This window comes from Petaurus breviceps, unplaced genomic scaffold (assembly GCF_028583685.1).
Source record: "Petaurus breviceps papuanus isolate PSGF00001 unplaced genomic scaffold, PetGlider_PUasm1.0 90804, whole genome shotgun sequence".
NCBI lineage: Eukaryota > Metazoa > Chordata > Mammalia > Diprotodontia > Petauridae > Petaurus > Petaurus breviceps.
The window spans coordinates 21,207,700-21,225,786 of record NW_027187348.1 but is presented as its reverse complement, the minus strand read 5'-3'; the positions used below and the strand labels follow the sequence as shown (position 1 = coordinate 21,225,786).

Here is an 18,087-nt window from a genome sequence, read left to right as displayed (position 1 = left end):
ACTCTTACTGAAGGCCTTTCAAAGACCTTTTGTATATGTGGGTTATTTCTATTACAAGTTAAGACATCTTAGTATTATGATGAAAATAGTTTTGACCTTGAAGACCCCCTTGAAAGGGATCTTGGGGATCTGCCAGGGGCCCTTAGATCATACTTTGAAAATTGCTGCCCCCTTGTCTTTCTTTGCCTGAATCACTGATTCATTTAACTTCAGAACAGAAAAGGACCATTGCTGCATTATTCAGTAGGGTCTGATTCTTCGTGCCCCCATTTAGAGTTTTCTAGGCAAAGATACTAGAGTGGTTTATGATTTCTTTCTTTAGCTCATTTGACAGATGAGGACACTTAGGCAAACAGGGTTAAGTGACTTGTCCAGGGTCACACAGCTAGGAAGTGTATGGAGCTGAATTTAAACTCAGGAAGATGAATCTTCCTGATTCCATGCCCAGTGCTCTATCCACTGCGCCACCTAGCTGCCATAAAGAACATCTAATCCAATTTCATTTTATAAAAGTGCAAATGGAGGGCCAGAAAAATCCATAGATTTGTCCAAGGTCACGAATCAGAATGGCAGAGTCAGCACTGGAACCTACTTCTTCTCAATGAACATCCTATATCCTTTTAATCACAACCAAGTGATTAAAGGTCAAACCTAAAATTCAAAGGGAAGGAATCATTAAATGTTCAATTACTTGTAAAATGAATCTCCAGACTCTATCAGTTTCTTCTTCAGAAAGATACATGTTGATCTTAAAGCAGTCAACAGTCTTAAGCACTAAGGAACTGCTGAAGGAAAGATGCCACATAATCCTTGTCACACACAGCATTCTGCATGAAACACAATTCCTTTGTAAACAGAGAAATATGCTAAATAAAAAGGTGAACAATGGACAAGACCAAATTCCTGCATTTTCTCCCCCACTTCCTGCTGTTTTAGAAAAAGAAATATTAAAGAAAGAGTAGGGGAGGGAGGATAATTATGCTGATGAATAGGTTCTTTGCCCCCATGCCCCTCCACACACGTGTACAAATATGTAGGGATGTATATGGTGGCAAAGTGGGTAGAACTCTGGGCCTGAGTCAGGAAGACTCATTTTCCTGAGTTCAAATGCCTCTGACATTAGCAGTGTGACCCTGGACAAGCCACTCAAAACCCTATCTGCCTGTTTCCTCATCTGCAAAATAAGCAGAAGAAAATGCCAAACTACTTCATTGTCTTTGCCAAGAAAACCCCAAATGGGGTCATGAAGAGTCAGACATGACTGAAAAACAAATATGTATGTATATATGTGTGCTTATACACATATACATATATGACATGGCCATATACCATGTTACATATGTGCATATTTTCAAACCATTTATGGTTTACCATATCAAATTCACTGGAATGATAAACTAACCTGCCCACATGGCAGAAAGCTCTGAATGAATACTGTAGACCCTGAGAAGAAATCAGAAGAACCATCACCGCATAGGCAACCTGGGCTGTGGTGACGCCGAAGTAAATCATGACCAAGGATAAAAGCCGCAATGTCCACATCAAGAGATTTATGCTCCTTTCTTTGACGAGAGGCCCATGTCTATAACAGGCAGCAAAGCTAATGGCTCCCATGGTCAGAATGTAGCCTGGGAAAGCATGAGAGGGGAGAAAAATCAGCACACATATAGAAGCCTGGAAAATGGCAGGAAAAACCTGACCCCGGGTACTACATATAAAGAACTAGGAAATCTGTGTTTTTACTTTCCTGTGTGAGTGCCGGATGAAACCAATCATGAAGGTAGAAAGTGCCTCTCTGGCTGGCTGTTCTGAGATGCATGGCTGAATTTTTTAATCCTCTGAGAAGTTTTCTGGGTCAGAAGACATCTTAGTTTATGTCTCAGGCCAAGCAACCTGTTACTCTAAAGGTTCTGGGTAATAACCCCTTGTGATCCCCAAGTTTTTAAAATTTACTATGAAGGTAAAACTGCTCTTCAGAGTTGTGGATTAATAGTAAGAGAACCAGGTATGTCAAATGACATGAAGATATTAACAACATTTTACTTTGAAATAAAAATTTTAATCCTCTCTCTTATTTTCTGTTCTTTATGGATTAAAAAAAAATATTCCCCACATCAACTTATGCAGCTTGGTCCTTCTAAGGTATTTTTAAATTCTCAAATAAGAAGTTAAGTACTTAAAGTGTGCAAAAGTTTAAAAACTGAATCCAACAAATTAACCTTCTTTTTGTATGACTGCCTAAGACTATTCCCCATTCTGCACTGTGACCCAAGTTATTCATGTCAGTACTTTGAATTTCATTAGTGTAGATAAATTCTCCTGTTTCCAGTCCAAACTGCAACCTATGTCCGTGACAGAACTGTTTCCTTGAACTTTCTTTTCTTTTCTATTAGTTGCTTTGGTCAAAAAATGTCATTACTTGGTGACCAACCTCATGGAGATGAGCTTCACTAAACAGTTAGGATGGTCTTTAGACAACAGATATACACTTGGAAGGTAGTGTAGTGTCACAGAAGGAACACTGGCTACAGAATCAAAGTCTCTGGGTTCAAATCTCAGCTCTGCCACCATGGACAAGTCATTTATCCTTTCTGGTCTTCACTTTCCTCAACTGTAATATGAGTGAGAGGACCTCAGATTCATTTCTGAATCCATGATCCTACGACATGGCCTGTCCCTTGGGTCATATCTGAAGTTTTTCTAGATTGATAAGAATTTCCAGCTGGCAAATGTGTCAGCTAGCAAAGGCTGCCATCCTATTAGAATGTAAGCTCCTTGAGGGCAGGAACTGGTTTTGTATTTTTTCCTTTGCACTTCTTGTATCTAGTACATCATAAGTGCTTAAAAAATGCTTTCTAACAGAGCCTTCAAGAGCTCAGGACCACTAGCACAACAGATAAGGTATTTAGATTCCTTCAGTGAAGACTTTGTTTTTTGCTTTTTTGGAGGGGGAAGGTAGGACAATTGGGGTTAAGTGACTTGCCCAAGGTCACACAGTGTGTGTTAAGTGTCTGAGGTCCGATTTGAACTCAGGTCCTCCTGACTCCAGGGCTCGTGCTCTATTCACTGCGCAACCTAGATACCCCACAGTGAAGACTTTGAACAAGGTATTTCACTTAGAACATTTCTCAGGAGGTGACAGATATCTAAGCAGTTTCTTATTTTTCTAAGAAGCAAAATTTAATTTAATTTTCATCATCAGACCAGGATGTCAACAGATGACATCATAAGTTGTGAACTATGATTTCATAACTAAGTCAATGGAAAAAAAGGACACAAAGTCACAGTAAAAGAAGTATTTTGGAGCTCAACTCTTAATATAGCAGGCAGAAAGTGTATTAGATCATTTAAATTTTTTAGTTAATTGTTCTCAAACATTGAAAAACAAACACATACCTGCTTTAAGGTGGAAGATATGTACAGGAAAATAGCCTATGACTTTGAAAACACACTCATGCAAATATGGCAAGACTCTTAAAGACCCTTCTACTCCAATGTATCAATGGGAAATCAATATTACCATGAAAGTAAGCCTAGATTCTCAAAGGTTATGCCAAGTCCTAGCAAGTCCTACCCACCTTGAGAAGGAAAAGCTTCTTGTGTTGGCTTGTTAATGGAGAGTGTGTGTGTGTATGTGTGTGCATGTGTATGTGTGTGATATCTGAAGACCAGACTAAGTTCTAGCAGAGGTTCATCCCCAGGCTGACTTCAGGGCCACAGCAACTCTTGGAGACAACTTCCTAAGTTTTAGAAAGGTTGTGATCTGTGCTAGCAAAGGGAGCGCCTTTCCCCCCTACTCCCCATTTGTCCCCCTCCATGAAAAACATCACAGGATCTCAAAAACTCACCTCCTTCTGATGCTCACAACTGTCACTAGGATGATCCCTCTGCATACTCTTCAGTCTCATAAATACAAGTGTCTACATGTTTCTTTCAACTTACCTACCTAATATGAACGTTTTGTTTTCATGCCAGAGCCACTTTATTTCTTCCATTAACTGGCATATGAGGTAAAACGAGGCAAAGCAACAGCCAACCATGAGGGCCCCAAAGGTGCTACACTGTGTGTGGGAGAAAGAGATAAAGAAGGCTCCAATTTACGCATCCTCCAATGAAAACCACTGCTCCATTAGACTTCATTAGCAACTGACGGAAAGATATCAAGAGTATAGAGATCACAACGTACCTCTTGTTTACTGATGATAAAAGTGTATTTTGATAGAATGAAGCCTTGAAGAATAAAGCCTCCCAAACTATGTGTACGTTCAACTAATAAGAGAGTCTGAAGAAGGTAACTAAAGAGCTCTAATTCACATTAAAAGGAGCATTAAAAAAAATAAAAACATATTTGCAAAGGGTACCAGTCATCATCATGGAAGATGTCCAAGATGGAGTCTACATGGAAGAGGGATTTCCCAGAGAATAAGTTGCTCAAGAGGTTATTTTTTTTTAATTTCTTTTTATTTTTTGCTTTTTGGAGGGGAGAAGGCAGGGCGATTGGGGCTAATGACTTGCCCAAAGTCACACAGCTAGTGTGTCTGAGGCCAGATTTGAACTCAGGTCCTCCTGACTCCAGAACCAGTGCTCTATTCACTGTGCCACCTAGCTGCCCCAAGAGGTTGTTTTTTTGATGATATTGTGCTGACTGTATCAAGCCCCAGATCCCTGCAAAGCATCCAATATGATATCTGTAATCACTCAAAAGAGTCTAGCCTTACTATCCACAATTTTCTATAGATGAGGAATATTTGTTTTCCAAGCTATGATACATAAAACTGGTCAGGGTTAGTGAATCACCAGGGTATAATGCTGATCCCATGACCAGCTCCATTTTGGTGACTTTACATTGGCTACCTCCCAGACCCGGAAGGCTCTGCCCCCTCATATCTTCTTCTTACATCTTCCTTTGTTTCCTTCAAGTCTCACTTCAAATTCCACCTTCTACAAGAAATCTTTCCTGGTCTCCCCAGCTGCTAGGTGTTCTTCCTTTCTGATTTCTTTCAAGTAATCTGTATCTATCTTGCATGTACCTGGATAGTAACATGTTGTCTCTGCTATTAGAATGTGAGCTTCTTGAGGGATAGGAACCGATTTTGTTTTTACTTTCCTCATATCACCAGCATTTAGTGCAGTGTATGGTACATAGTTTAATAAATGTTTGTTGACCGAGTCACTGACTAGTCCAATAGTGATATCTTGGGGAGACATTGTAGATGGACAATGAAATGGGCCCAGACTGGAGAAGAGAAGTATGGCCTAGATTGCCCCCACCCAATTACAAAGGGATTTTAATCACTTCAAGCTTCTTTTTGAAACAAAGGTTAAACAACATTCTTCAGGTGGTACTACATGGTTGTGCATCATGGAATATTACAATCTCCAAAACCAAAGAGCAAAAGATGGCAGCCAGTGGGCACAAACAGGCTATGTAACACATGAACCATGAAGAATTAAATGGGAGAAATGGCATAAAGGAAGTCAGCAGGGGGTGGCTAGGTGGCACAGTGAATAGAGCACTGGCCCTGGAGTCAGGAGCACCTGAGTTCAAATCTGACCTCAGACACTTAACCCCAACTGCCCTGCCTTCCCCCCTTCAAAAAAAAAGGCAAAAAAAAGGGCAAAAAAGAGAAATGCAAATCAAAACAACTCTGAGGTACCACATGTCACCAGTCAGATTGGCTAAGAAGACAAAACAGGAAAATGATAAATGCTGGAGAGGATATGGAAATATTGGAACACTAATGCATTGTTGGTGGTGGTGGAGTTGTGAACTGATCCAACCATTCTGGAGAGCAATCTGGAACTATGCCCAAAGGGGTATAAATAAGTGCATACCCTTTGACCCAGCAATACCACTTCTAGGGTTGTATCCCAAAGAGATCATAGAAGTGGGGAAAGGACCTGCATGTACAAAAATATTTATAGTAGCTCTTTTTGTGGTGGCAAAGAATTGGAAATCAGGGGGATACCCATCAATTGGGGAATAGTTTAACAAGTTATGGTATATGAATGTAATGGAATACTATTGTGCTATAAGAAATGAGGAGCAGATGGACTTCATAATAACCTGGAGAGACTCATATAAACTGATGCTGAGTGAAAAGAGCAGAACCAGGAGAAATCTGTACACAATTACAGACACAACATATGTGTGACAACTAACTTTGATAGACTGGGCTCCTCTCAGCGATGCAAGGTTATAAGACAACTCCAAAAGACTCATGATCGAAAGAGATATCCATGTCCAGAGAAAGAACTGCCGAGTCTGAATGGAGATTGAAGCAAACTGCCTGCTTTCTCTCTTTTTTTTTTGTTTTGTTTCCTCTTTCTCATTGTTCACTCCATTGGTTATAATCCTTCTGTACAACCTGACTAATGTTTAATGTGAAGGTATTTGTAGATCCTATATTTGATTGTATGCTGCCATGGGGTGGAGGTGGGGGGTGAGAAAGGGGAAGAAAATTTGAAACTCAAGGGATTGTGGAAATGAATGTTGTAAACTAAAAGTAAATAAATAAATTTTAAAAATAAAAGTGATAATATAAAAAAGGCAAAAACAAAACAAGGATATCAGAGAAATGTACATAATCACATAGGAACAACAAAGGATAACTGACAGATGGCTAAGGTGCTCCATTAGTACCTAGAGGAATACAGCTAGCACATCAGGAGGATGACTTGTGTTCAGGATTTATGGATGAGAAAGCAAAGACGGCTTGTGGTCCACATTGCTGTGGGAGTGCCTACAATAGTGAGTTTATGGATCCCCTGATGTCTCAGTCTAAATTAGGAAAGAGGTAAAGCTTTATCAGCTTGGATGAGATAGCTACTGTCTCTCAGGGACTTGACTGAACTAACTGCAACATGGCCACAGAAGCTCAGATTTAGACTAGCCTTAGACCTTAGAAACTGCCTGGTCCCTGAATACTTCAGCTGGGGTCTGGAACTTGTTTGCTTTCTTCTCTAAATATTTGGATAACTATATTTCAATATAACTGTGTTGTAGTCACTATAATTATAATCTTATGTAATTTATATTATGCAATTAAAACATTATCTTGAGAAGGAAACCATAGATTTCATCAGACTGCCAAAAGCATCTGTGACACAGAAAAAGTTAACAGCCCCTGATCTCATCCAACCTCTCATTTTACAGATGAGGACTGTGTAGCCCAGACAAGTAGAATGACTCATCCAGTGTCAAACAGGGATTAAGTGGAGGAGCCTGGATTTGAATTCAGGTTCTTTGATATCAAATCCTCCTTTGTCCCTCCTCCCCCAACAATGAATACGTGCTGATTGCTAAATAAACACAGGATACAATGTAGGAAAACATGGCCTGGTGTGGGAAAACTGTAATTTAAAGTGATGATGCTATGCTATGTCCTACACTTTTCAATATGGGAAAGAATTTTAGTATGTAATTTAATTTTTACCTGAAGGAAAAAAAAAAGATTACCTGAAAGATAGTGTCAAAAAGGATACCAAAACTGTAAACTTATTTCAGCTGCTAAAAAATAATGAGATTTTCTACCATATATGCTGAAAATCCACACAATGTAAAGAGTTTCTAGAATAAGGCAACACAGCATGGAACTACAAACGGGTAGGATCAAATAAATGAAATAACCTTTCCCCACCCATGTCCTGATGCTCAGCACATCAAGATCTCCATTTTTAGTTTTATAAATAGCACACCTACCTTGGGAATGTATCTTCTCATGAACAGCAGGAAAAAGACTAAGGTCATAAGAATGCCCAGCAGGGTTCCAGCAGAATAATAGAAAACAGCGCTCCTGTCAAGGACAAACAGTCAGATACTATTTACCTGATAACTGTTATTTTCAAGTGTAAAACACAGGCATTTGAACCATTCTCAGGTAGTCAAAAAGAAAATTCTGAAAGAAAAACTACACATTTGAGTGGTGGATCATAGTAAATATACATTTCTTTGTTTAATAGGAATATGACCAGTGACTGAAATTTATTATTATTTTCTTGCTTTTGCATAAGCCCTGTGATTTTATATGTTAAATAAAAACATATTATTATGCATAATATAGCACATATTTAAAATGTAATATGAGGCAGTTAAAATTCATAATTGATTTACATGTTAAGCAGAATGGGCATCTAAGAACTAAAATATTCGCAGGGAAAGTTCTCTCACTAGTATTGGCTGAGGATTGGGGTCATAATGTAACTATAATAAATTATTCAGAGATCAGGCTTCTGGCAAACTCAGTCATCTATCACATACCCCCAGACCCAAAGGCAATAGGATCTTTTAGTAGCAAGAGGAAAAAGAATGGTAGTTATTACACAGTTTATGTTCTTATTCCATAGGATGGATGGGCATGGAATCCACCTCAACTCTACTCATTCAAGACCTATGAACTCTATATGAAATGGGCATCAGTTAGAAGCCATAAGGACACATTGACAGGAAGTTATACCCAACTATAGAGGGAGAAGATAGAAGAATTATAAAAAGTACACAAAATAATTCTAAAAGCATAGCACCATGGAACCATTTTTGAATGGGTGCAAAAACCCTAAAAGAATGGACAGACTGTGAAAATATACTGTACAACAACTGATGTTCATTATGATGACCTTGAGTCAGTAGGAAAATGTTAAACTATGTACAATATGCTGTTTCATAAAACAGGAAAATAAGCAATCATTTGACAAAGACACCTCCAAAATGGTTAAATTTTTGGAACTGAATGAATGAGTACTAAGGAAGATTTGCAAATGAACAAAAATAGGAAATACAACTCTCTAAAGTACAGAGAATCAACCTCAAAGTCATTGTGAGGCTCTGGATGTGATGTAATATATCCATACCTAGCACAATGACTTGTATACAGCTGGCACTTAATAAAAATTTTCTGAATTTAAATGAATTTTGGAAAATATGAAACTGATGAAATTAAGACAACTGAAATTTTTTAAAGTTCCAAGTTGTGCTCATTGACAAAATTAGTAAAGAAAACTGACTTACCTACTCAAGGCCTTTGCTTTGAAGAACAGGACTATCCCTGTTACAAACACAAGAAAGAGTTTTGTATCCACAACTGAAAAAAAAAAATCAAACCAAGAAAATATTAAGATTTGGGACAAAATGTATTCAAATGTCAACTCATAAGTGTTTAATCTAGACAGTTAAATTATGATAAAAATAGTGGACTAAATATTACCATTATCATGTATGTTAATTTTTAAAAACTCAACTTACCATTTCGATTCACCCTCAGTGTATAGGCAAAATTTTTTTTGGCAGACTTCACATAGAAACACATAGACTTCTCATATGGATTAATATTAATGGTTATATCATTAGATTCCTTTGGTTTCCAAAAGGTATGAATTGTACACTTGATAAAAGCAAGGATAGTTTCTGGATACTGACAATTACTTTCTTCCATGGGAAAGACAATGCTGAGCATGTCTGAGCTGGCAATTTTCACCTATCAAAAGAGAGAGGAGAGAGTCAGTTTCTTTAAAACAGAAGCCAATAAAGCTGGAGCTAATGGAATGTTACAAAGAGAATCCAGGATCAAATGATTAAGAAGAAGATACATACAGTAACATAACACTGAAATCCTAGGAATTTTTCTTGGGCATGTACTTAATAATAGGACATATACAGCAGGCGAGAATTCCCTTTTCTGATAATTTAGCTAATCCATATAGCACCAGGTAATAGAAGATGGGAGGCACTATTAGGTCTGTAAGAAAGCAGGGTTCATGGTTTTTAATAGTGTAAAAAAATCAGAGATCGGCTCTTTTTTTTTTTTTTTTGGCTTTTTGGAGGGCAATTGCGGTTAAGTGACTTGCCCAAGGTCACATGGCTAGTTTTTTGTGTTGTATCTGAGGCAGGATTTGAACTCAGGTCCTCCTGACTCCAGGGCTGGTGCTCTACACTGTGCCACCTAGCTGCTTGGATCATATTTTTAAGCGAAGAAAAAATACCAGTTCTCCCTTCTTTCCCATACCTACTAGAAAGGGACCAGGATCAGATTTCAGATCTTTCCTGACTCATCTGCCATGGAGCAAAGCAGATGGTAATGCACAGCTTCGTAAGAATTAATTCATGATGATTTTGCTGCTGCCAATGTATGCTGTGTTCTCTGTTTGCTGTTCTTTAGCATGGGGAGTAAGGCAGACTCAATGATGAGAAAAGTGTCAGCAGCAAAATATTAAAAGTTTGCTCGGTAACTTGGCAATACATCTTCAACACCAAAAAGTGGTCTTATTAAAAAATTCATTTTCTGGGTGGTTTTTTTTTTTTTTTTGGTATTTCATCTCTCTGCATTTATGATTTTAAGGTAGAGCCTTACCTGGATGGTTGACCAAATGTATTTCCATTCCATTTGGGCAAGTTGGTTGTAGCAGTAACAGACTGATTGAGAATTCCTAATTATATCCATTTCCTTCAGAACTTTACATGGCGCTAGGGGGCGGGGGGGGGGAGAGGGAGAAGGAAGAGAGATAAACCAGGAACTGAAACAAAATTAAATTCAAATGTTTAAGAAATGTTACCTTTTATTCCCTTGGCTTTGGGAACCATAACATTTTACAGACCTTTTGACCTATCTGTTTCATCTCACTCTTCACTCTCTCCTCTCTGGGTTTTCAAGACACAGCTCTCTCTTGTTCTCCTCCCACCTTGCCTAACTGCTCCTCCTCAGTCCCCTTTGTTGGTTCCTTACCCAGGCCATGCCCCCAAACTGTGGGTATTATTCAAAGCTCTTTCTTAGGCCTCCACTACACTCTCAATGACTTCATTAGCTCCCATGGGTAGAATGATCATTTCTATGCTGATGATTCCCAGTTTTTTTTTAAATATATGCAGACCTAGTCTCTGCCCTGAGATTCAATTCTTCATCCTGCTTCTTGCACAAGGCACTGCATCACCTGGCTCACTGTCTTTGCATTAGCTGTCCTCTGTACCTGCAATGTACTTCCCTTCTCATCTCAAAGTCACAGAATTCTTCTTTTTCTTAAAAATGCAAGTCAGGTATCATCTTTTAAGTGAAACTTTTCCTAAAGCTCTGAACTCGTTACCACGTAGTTAGCTACTTTATATTAATTTGCTTTATGCTTACTCTATTTATATTTATAAATTTCCTACTGTCTTTCCCCATTCAGATGTAAGGTCCTTGACAGTAGGGATGATCTCGTTTATCATATTTGAATCCTCAGCAACTAGTCAGGGTTTCATAAAAACTTGTTAAATGATTGACCACAGATTCTTGTGCTTGTCAAGAACATCAATCTTTCCTAAGCACACCATGTTCTCCCCATTTTGTTGTAGAAAATGATGGTTAATAATGTCTAATGTGAAAGTATTTGCAGATACTATACTTGATTATATGCCGCCATGGGGGGGAGGAGAAAAAATTTGAAACTCAAGGAATTATGGAAATGAATCTTGTAAACTAAAAGTAAACAAATTAATAAAGACCAAAAAATTTAAAAAAGAAAAAGAAAAATGATGGTTAAGATTAAAAACAGGAAAAAAATCTTTTTGGTTCATAGGGATTATCCAGATGCATGTCTACCACTACTATTTATTCATGCTAATAGAGTCTTACCATTCACATTACTCAATTTATTGTCATAATAACAACACCATGTTTTTCTAATATGAAAATCTATACCGTCACAGACACAGCTAATTACTAAAATTGCTACTATACTGATTAGCCAACTAGATCTCCTTTCCATTTCTCCTATCTAGGAATCTGTGGTAATACGACATATTTTTAACCTATACTTATATCCTATCTTTGAAAACATATCAAAATTGATATTTTCTTTCTACATCAAGGGATTTCCTTAACTGGGCAATACTGTCCAGAAATACGTGACTACTGATTCTATTGAGATATCTCCATGGAAGAAACATGGTGGGTAGTCTCTATAGAGGCTCATGGAAAGCCACCAACAAGAACTGTACAGGGGAAGAGGTCTGTGGATGTGCTGTAGACTGTACTCACAAACAGAGTGCCTAAATTCATGAGATCAAACCCATATCTTTTTTATTCCAAATCAGGAAAATACTCTCCCTGGAAATGATAACAGGTCCACAGAAAGCTTGGTGTGTAACTCAAATGAGCCACATCATCACTAAAGCAAACCTAGGTGAAACTCTTGGCCAAAGGACAATAAATAGAAAATGGAACTAATTTATTTGTATTTCTACACAAAATTATTTATTTTGAGTTCTTCTTAAAAGGTTTTTTTGGTTTTTTCTCTCTTTTTTATTTTCTAGTTTACATCATTCATTTCCACAAGATTTTTAGTTACAATTTTCTCCCCATTTTCCCTACCTACCACCCCAAAACAGCAATCCCACTATATACCCCCTCCCCCAATCTGCTCTCTCCTATATCCTCCCCCATCCCACCTCCAACTTTCCAGTAGGGCAAGATGGATCTCTATGCCCCAGTGGCTGTATATCTCATTTCCCAGTCACATATAAAATAATAATAATTATATATATATATATGTATATATGTTTAAACATTTGGTTTTTAACTTTGAATTCCAGATTCTTTCCCTTTCTCCCTCATCACCCAACCTCACTGGGAAGATAGGTAATTCAATATAGATTGTACATGTGTAGCTATGCAAAACATTTCCATAGTGAATATATTGTGAAAAGAAAGACTGACTATATTTCCCTCGATCCTATCCCATCCCCACTTGTTCTATTCTCTATTTTGATCCTGTCGCTTTTCAAAAGTGGGTGCTTCCAACTTCACTCCCCCGCCTGCCCTCCCTTCCATTATCCCCCCAACTCATGCCCTTCCCCCTTACTCTCCTGGAGAGTGAGATACCCTATTTAGTGTGCATGTCATTCACTCCCTAAGCCAAATTCAATGAGAATAAGGTTGACTCATTCTCTTCTGCCTTCTTGCTCTTCCCCTCCATTGTAACACTTTTCCCTTGCCTCTCTTATATGAGATAGATTATCCCATTCTGTCTCTCCCCATCTCCTCTCATTATATGCCTCTCTCACCTCTTAATTGAACCTTTTAAGTATTATCCCTTCCTATTAAATTGGTCCTGTGTCCTCTCTCTATGTATACCTCTACACATATATACACATACTCATATATGTATTCATATGCCCATATACCCTCCTATATAGATATATCTATATCTATATATACACATATACACACAATTTCTATTCCCTTCAACTATTCTCATACTGAGGAAAGTTTCATAAGTTACAAGTATCATTTTTCCATGTAGGAATGTAAATAATTCAACTTTGATAAGTTCTTTATGATTTCTTTTCCCTGTTTACCTTCTCATGCTTCTTGTATCTGAATGTCAAATTTTCTGTTCAACTCTGGTTTTTTCATCAAGAATGCTTGAAAGTCCTCGATTCCACTGAATGACCATATTTTCCCCTGAAACATGATACTCAGTTTTGCTGGGTAGGTGATTATTGCTTTTAATCCCAGCTCCTTTGACTTCCAGAATATCATATTCCAAGCCCTTTGATCCCTCAGTGTAGAAGCTGCCAGATCCTGTGTTATCCTGATTGTGTTTCCACAATATTCAAATTGTTTCTTCCTTGCTGCCTGTAATATTTTCTCCTTGATCTGGGAACTTCAGAACCTGGCTATAATATTCCTAGGAGTTTTCTTTTGGGGATCTTTTTCAGGAGGTGATGGGTGGATTCTTTCAACCTCTATTTTGCCCTCTGGTTCTAAAACATCAGGGCAATTTTCCTTGAGAATTTCTTGAAGGATGATTTCTAGGTTCTTTTTTTGATCATGGCTTTCAGGTAGTCCAATAATTTTTGAATTATCTCTCCTGGATCTATTTTCCAGGTCAGTGGTTTTTCCAATGAGATATTTCACATTGTCTTCTATTTTTCATTTGTTTGGATCTGTTTAATAGTATCTTGATTTCTCATAAAGTCATTAGCTTCCATTTGCTCCAATCTAATTCTGAAGGAATGATTCTCTTCAGTGAGCTTTTGAGATTCTTTTTTTCCATCTGTCAAATTCAGCTTTTTAAGGCATTCTTTTCCTCATTGCCCTTTTCAGCCTCTTTTGCCATCTGGGTTAGTCTATTTTTAAGGTGTTATTTTCTTCAGTCAGGTTGTGGACTCTCATTTCATAATTTTCTTGCATTGTTTTCATTTCTCTTCCCAATTTTTCCTCTACATCGGTTTCCAAAACCCTTTTTAAGCTCTTCTATGGCTTGTAAACAGCTTGTATTTTTCTTGGAAGCTTTTGGTGAAGGAATTCTGACTTCACTGTCTTCCTCCTGTTCCATGCTTTGATCCTTTTTGTCCCCAAAATAGGAGTCTAATGTCAGATTCCTCTGTTTGCTTTGCTTCCTTTGATTGCTCATGTTGCCACTCAATTACTTGACTTTTGAGCCTTTTGCCACAGTAGAACTCTGCTACGAGGAAGGGGAGCTTTAGCCCAATCCCAGGAGTTTTCTCAGCTGCTGGAGCTATTAGTTGGGTGCCCTCTCGGAAGCCTCCACATGCTCCCTGGCAAACTGGTCACACACCCCAGGACCTCCACCCTAGACAGCGATCCATATCCAAGCAGGTTAAAGCAAGAATGATTACCCCTCAGACTGGTCACTTGGTCCCCCTACAATCTGCAGGCCTGGGGCTCTGAAGCAGCCACATGGCAGGAGGCTGCAAGCCTGTGGAGCCTCAACTGCTTCTCACTCCAGGGGCAAAGGCCGGATCACACTCCCAAATTCCCTGTTCCCCACAAAGTCTACACTGACTTCTCATTTTGTCTTTGGCATCTATGGGTTGATAATTCTGGAAACTGCCACAGCTACTGGTGATCTGAAGTCCCTCCAGCTGGTGGCTGGTCAGGCCACCTTGAGACTAAAACCTCTGGCTCGTGTGGGGCTGGGGTCGCCTCCCAGAGTGCTGCACTGGCCACTTCCTGCAGGCCTGTTGGGCTTTCCTCTGCAGGACGTTAGCTTCTCTGTGTTATTCTGTGTGTTCTGTAGCTCCAAAGTTTGTTCAGAGTCACCTTTTATATGAATTGGAGGAGGAGGAAGTGGGAGCCGTGCAGAAGTCCCATTTGTATTCCGCCATCTTGACTCTGCCCCCTCTACCAAATTATTTTCATCATATTTGGCAACAGGATTTGCCAAATTTGGATTTGAATCAGACCCTGAAGTACTATTTGAAGAATCAGAAGTGGCTGGAAAAGTTAATCAGTAAACATCTATTATGTACCAGGCACCAGGCTAAGTAGTTGGGATAAAAAAAGAGGCAAAAGGGGCAATAGGTGGCATAGTTAATAGAGCACTGGCCCTGGAGTCAGGAGGACCTGAGTTCAAATCCTGCCTCAGATACTTAACATTTACTACCTATACGACCTTGGGCAAGTCATTTAACCGCAATTGCCTTACTTTCCCCCCTCCAAAAACAAGACACACACACAAAAAGAGGCAAAAGACAGTCAATATCCTCAAGGAAGTCACAGTCTACACATTCTAACAAGGGAGATATCAAGCAAACAAATGCATACAAATAAGCTATATGCAGGAGAAACAAAAAATAATTAACAGAGGGAAGGCAACTGAATTAGAAGGGTTGGGAAAGGCATCCTGTAAAAGATGGTAATTTATTTAGGGCTTAAATGAAACCAGTAGATATAGATGAGCAAGGAGAACATCTAGGCAGGGACAACAGTCAGAGAAAATGCTCAGAGCCAAGAGATAGAATATTTTGTTCCTCGAACAGCAAAGAGACTAGTGTCACTGAATCAAAGAGTACATGGTGAGGTGTTAGGTGTAAAATGACTGTAATGGTAGAAGGGAGCTAGGTTATGAAAGGTTTTGAATGACAAACAAAGCATTTTGAAATGGTAAACGGGAGTTTACTAAGTAGGGAGTGACACAGTCAGATCTATACTTTAGGAAAATGACTTTGATGGTTGAATGGAGGATGGATTGGAGTGGGGAGAGACTTCCAGCAGACCCACCAGGAAACTATCTGCAGCAGAGCAGAACCAGTGTCAGAGGAGAAAGAGGCCTATTGGAGAGATGTTTTAAAGGTGAAACTGACAGATCTTGGCAACAGATTGGATGGGAGGGATAGTAGATGAGGAGGAGTCAAGGATAACACCTAGGTTTTGAGCCTAAGAGATTGGAATGATGGTATTGTCCTGAACAATAATGGGGGGAAGGGGAGGAGGGTTTGGGGGAAAGGCTGGGAGTTCTGTTTTGGACCTGTTTAGTTTAGTCTGTTGAACATCCAGTTCGAGGTATCTGAAAGGCAACTGGAAATGGGAGACTGGAGGTCAGCAGAGAGCTTGGGGCAGGATAGAAGACTTGAGAATCTTCAGTATAGAGATGGTAATTAAGTCCACAGGAACTAATGAGATCATCAAGTGAAATAGTATAGAGGAAGAAGAGATCATCAAGTGAAATAGTATAGAGGAAGAAGAGGGCCCAGGACAGAGCCTTGTGGGACACCTAAAGCTAGAGGGCATGAATTGGAAGAAGATACAGCAAAGGAGGTGGAGGAGGGGCCAGCTTTCCTTGATAATTTCTTGAAAGATGTTGTCCAGGTTCTCCTTTTGATCATAGCTTTCCAGTACTACAATGATTCTGACACTTTCTTGCTTGGATTTTTCCAATCAGGCATTTTACATTTTCTTCTACTTTTTCACTCTTTTGAATTTGTTTGTTTGATTCTTGATGTCTCATAGAGCAATTAGCTTCCACTTGCCCAATTCTAACTTTTAAGGAGTTGTTTTCTTCAGTGGATTTTTGTATCTCCTTTTCCATTTGGCCAATTCTACTTTTTAAGCAGTTGTTTTCTTTTTCCAAGTTGCTGACTCTTTTTTTTTCCATAATGCTCTTGCATCATTCTCATTTCTTTTCCCAATTTTTCTTCTACTGTCTTCAATGATGTTTCAGATCCTTTTTGAGCTCTTCCATGAGTTCTTCCTGGGTTTGAGACCACTTTCTGTTTTACTTTGTGGTTAAAACACCCACAGTTGTATTGCCATTTTTGTTCTCTTTTGAGTTTGTCTAGATCTTCCCTGTCACTATAATAACTTTCTGTGGTCAGATTACTTTTGTTTGTTTGTTTTGCTCATATTTTTTGGCCTTTTCCTTTTATTAAAAAATTTGCATTTTACTCATAGGGTGGAAGGGGCACTCTCTCATACTTCTTGTGCCAGGGGCTGCAGGTCTTGGCTGTTTACCTGGTGCTGCACTGATGTTGCCCTGAGGCCCACCGAGGACTCTCATGTCTGGTTCTGCACTGAAGGGAAGGGGTGGGGGTCATCTGGCACTGCTGGAGGCAATAGGTGATTTGGCAGCTTACCTGGTGCTAAGTTGGGGTCCTAATGCTGGTGTCTGGCATGTACTGAGGCTGGTGCGGTGTTTTTGCATTTCCCCAGAAATGTGCACTGAAACACATGGGAATCTGGCCACTGGAGGCTGCCTGGTTGCCCAAGGATATGCTAAAGTATGTGGTGGTTCTGGAGCTGGAATCTACCCATTCCTCAGCTATGCTGAGGCACATGGGGGAGTTCTGGTGATGGAAACTGCCTGCTCCACCACCCTGGGGCTCAGGATCTCCTGATGGTTTGCTGAGGTAGGGCTTGCTGCTGGCTTCCTGGGACACTTCCTATCCCAGGCTACACTCCCATTTTACCTGAGACAGACTTTTCCTGCCAATCTTTCAAGTTTCTTGGGCTCAAAGATTATTTCATTCCATCTTTTTGCTAAATCTGCTCTTCCAGGATTTGTTTGGGGGCACTATTTTATGGATGTCTGGAGGTGAATATGGGAAAATTATGGCAATTTACTGTTACTCTGCCATCTTGGCTTCCAAATGTCTGTATGAGATTTTATAAACAAATTTATATTATTTATTTGGCTAGCATTTATATAGCTCTTTAAAGTTTGCAAAGCACTTTGTAAGTATTACCTATATAAGGTCTGAACAACACTGGGCCCGCATGCACACTGCCTGTGGCCCACCAAAGGATTTCAGGTAGTTCACGGAAAATGTAATTCTCATGTAAAACAGGCCCCCACAACATACCACCTAGCTTG

At 39.2% G+C, this 18,087-nt stretch overlaps 1 protein-coding gene across 4 annotated transcripts in view; it reads right to left on the bottom strand.

Moving 5' to 3' along the window:
- NEMP2 (nuclear envelope integral membrane protein 2) overlaps nucleotides 1-18,087 on the bottom strand; it is a 37,145-nt gene that overhangs the window by 6,936 nt on the left and 12,122 nt on the right. For 2 of the 4 annotated variants that reach the window (XM_069070204.1, XM_069070206.1), the window contains 6 exons: nucleotides 10,347-10,459; nucleotides 9,242-9,473; nucleotides 9,008-9,080; nucleotides 7,703-7,796; nucleotides 3,947-4,061; nucleotides 1,403-1,628 (listed from right to left, as the gene is read on the bottom strand). In XM_069070204.1, the coding sequence (XP_068926305.1) occupies nucleotides 1,403-1,628; nucleotides 3,947-4,061; nucleotides 7,703-7,796; nucleotides 9,008-9,080; nucleotides 9,242-9,473; nucleotides 10,347-10,459 (853 nt within the window). Of the gene's footprint in view, nucleotides 1-643; nucleotides 828-1,402; nucleotides 1,629-3,946; nucleotides 4,062-7,702; nucleotides 7,797-9,007; nucleotides 9,081-9,241; nucleotides 9,474-10,346; nucleotides 10,460-18,087 lie in introns of those variants that run through there. The other 2 variants (XM_069070207.1, XM_069070208.1) reach the window with 2 other exon arrangements.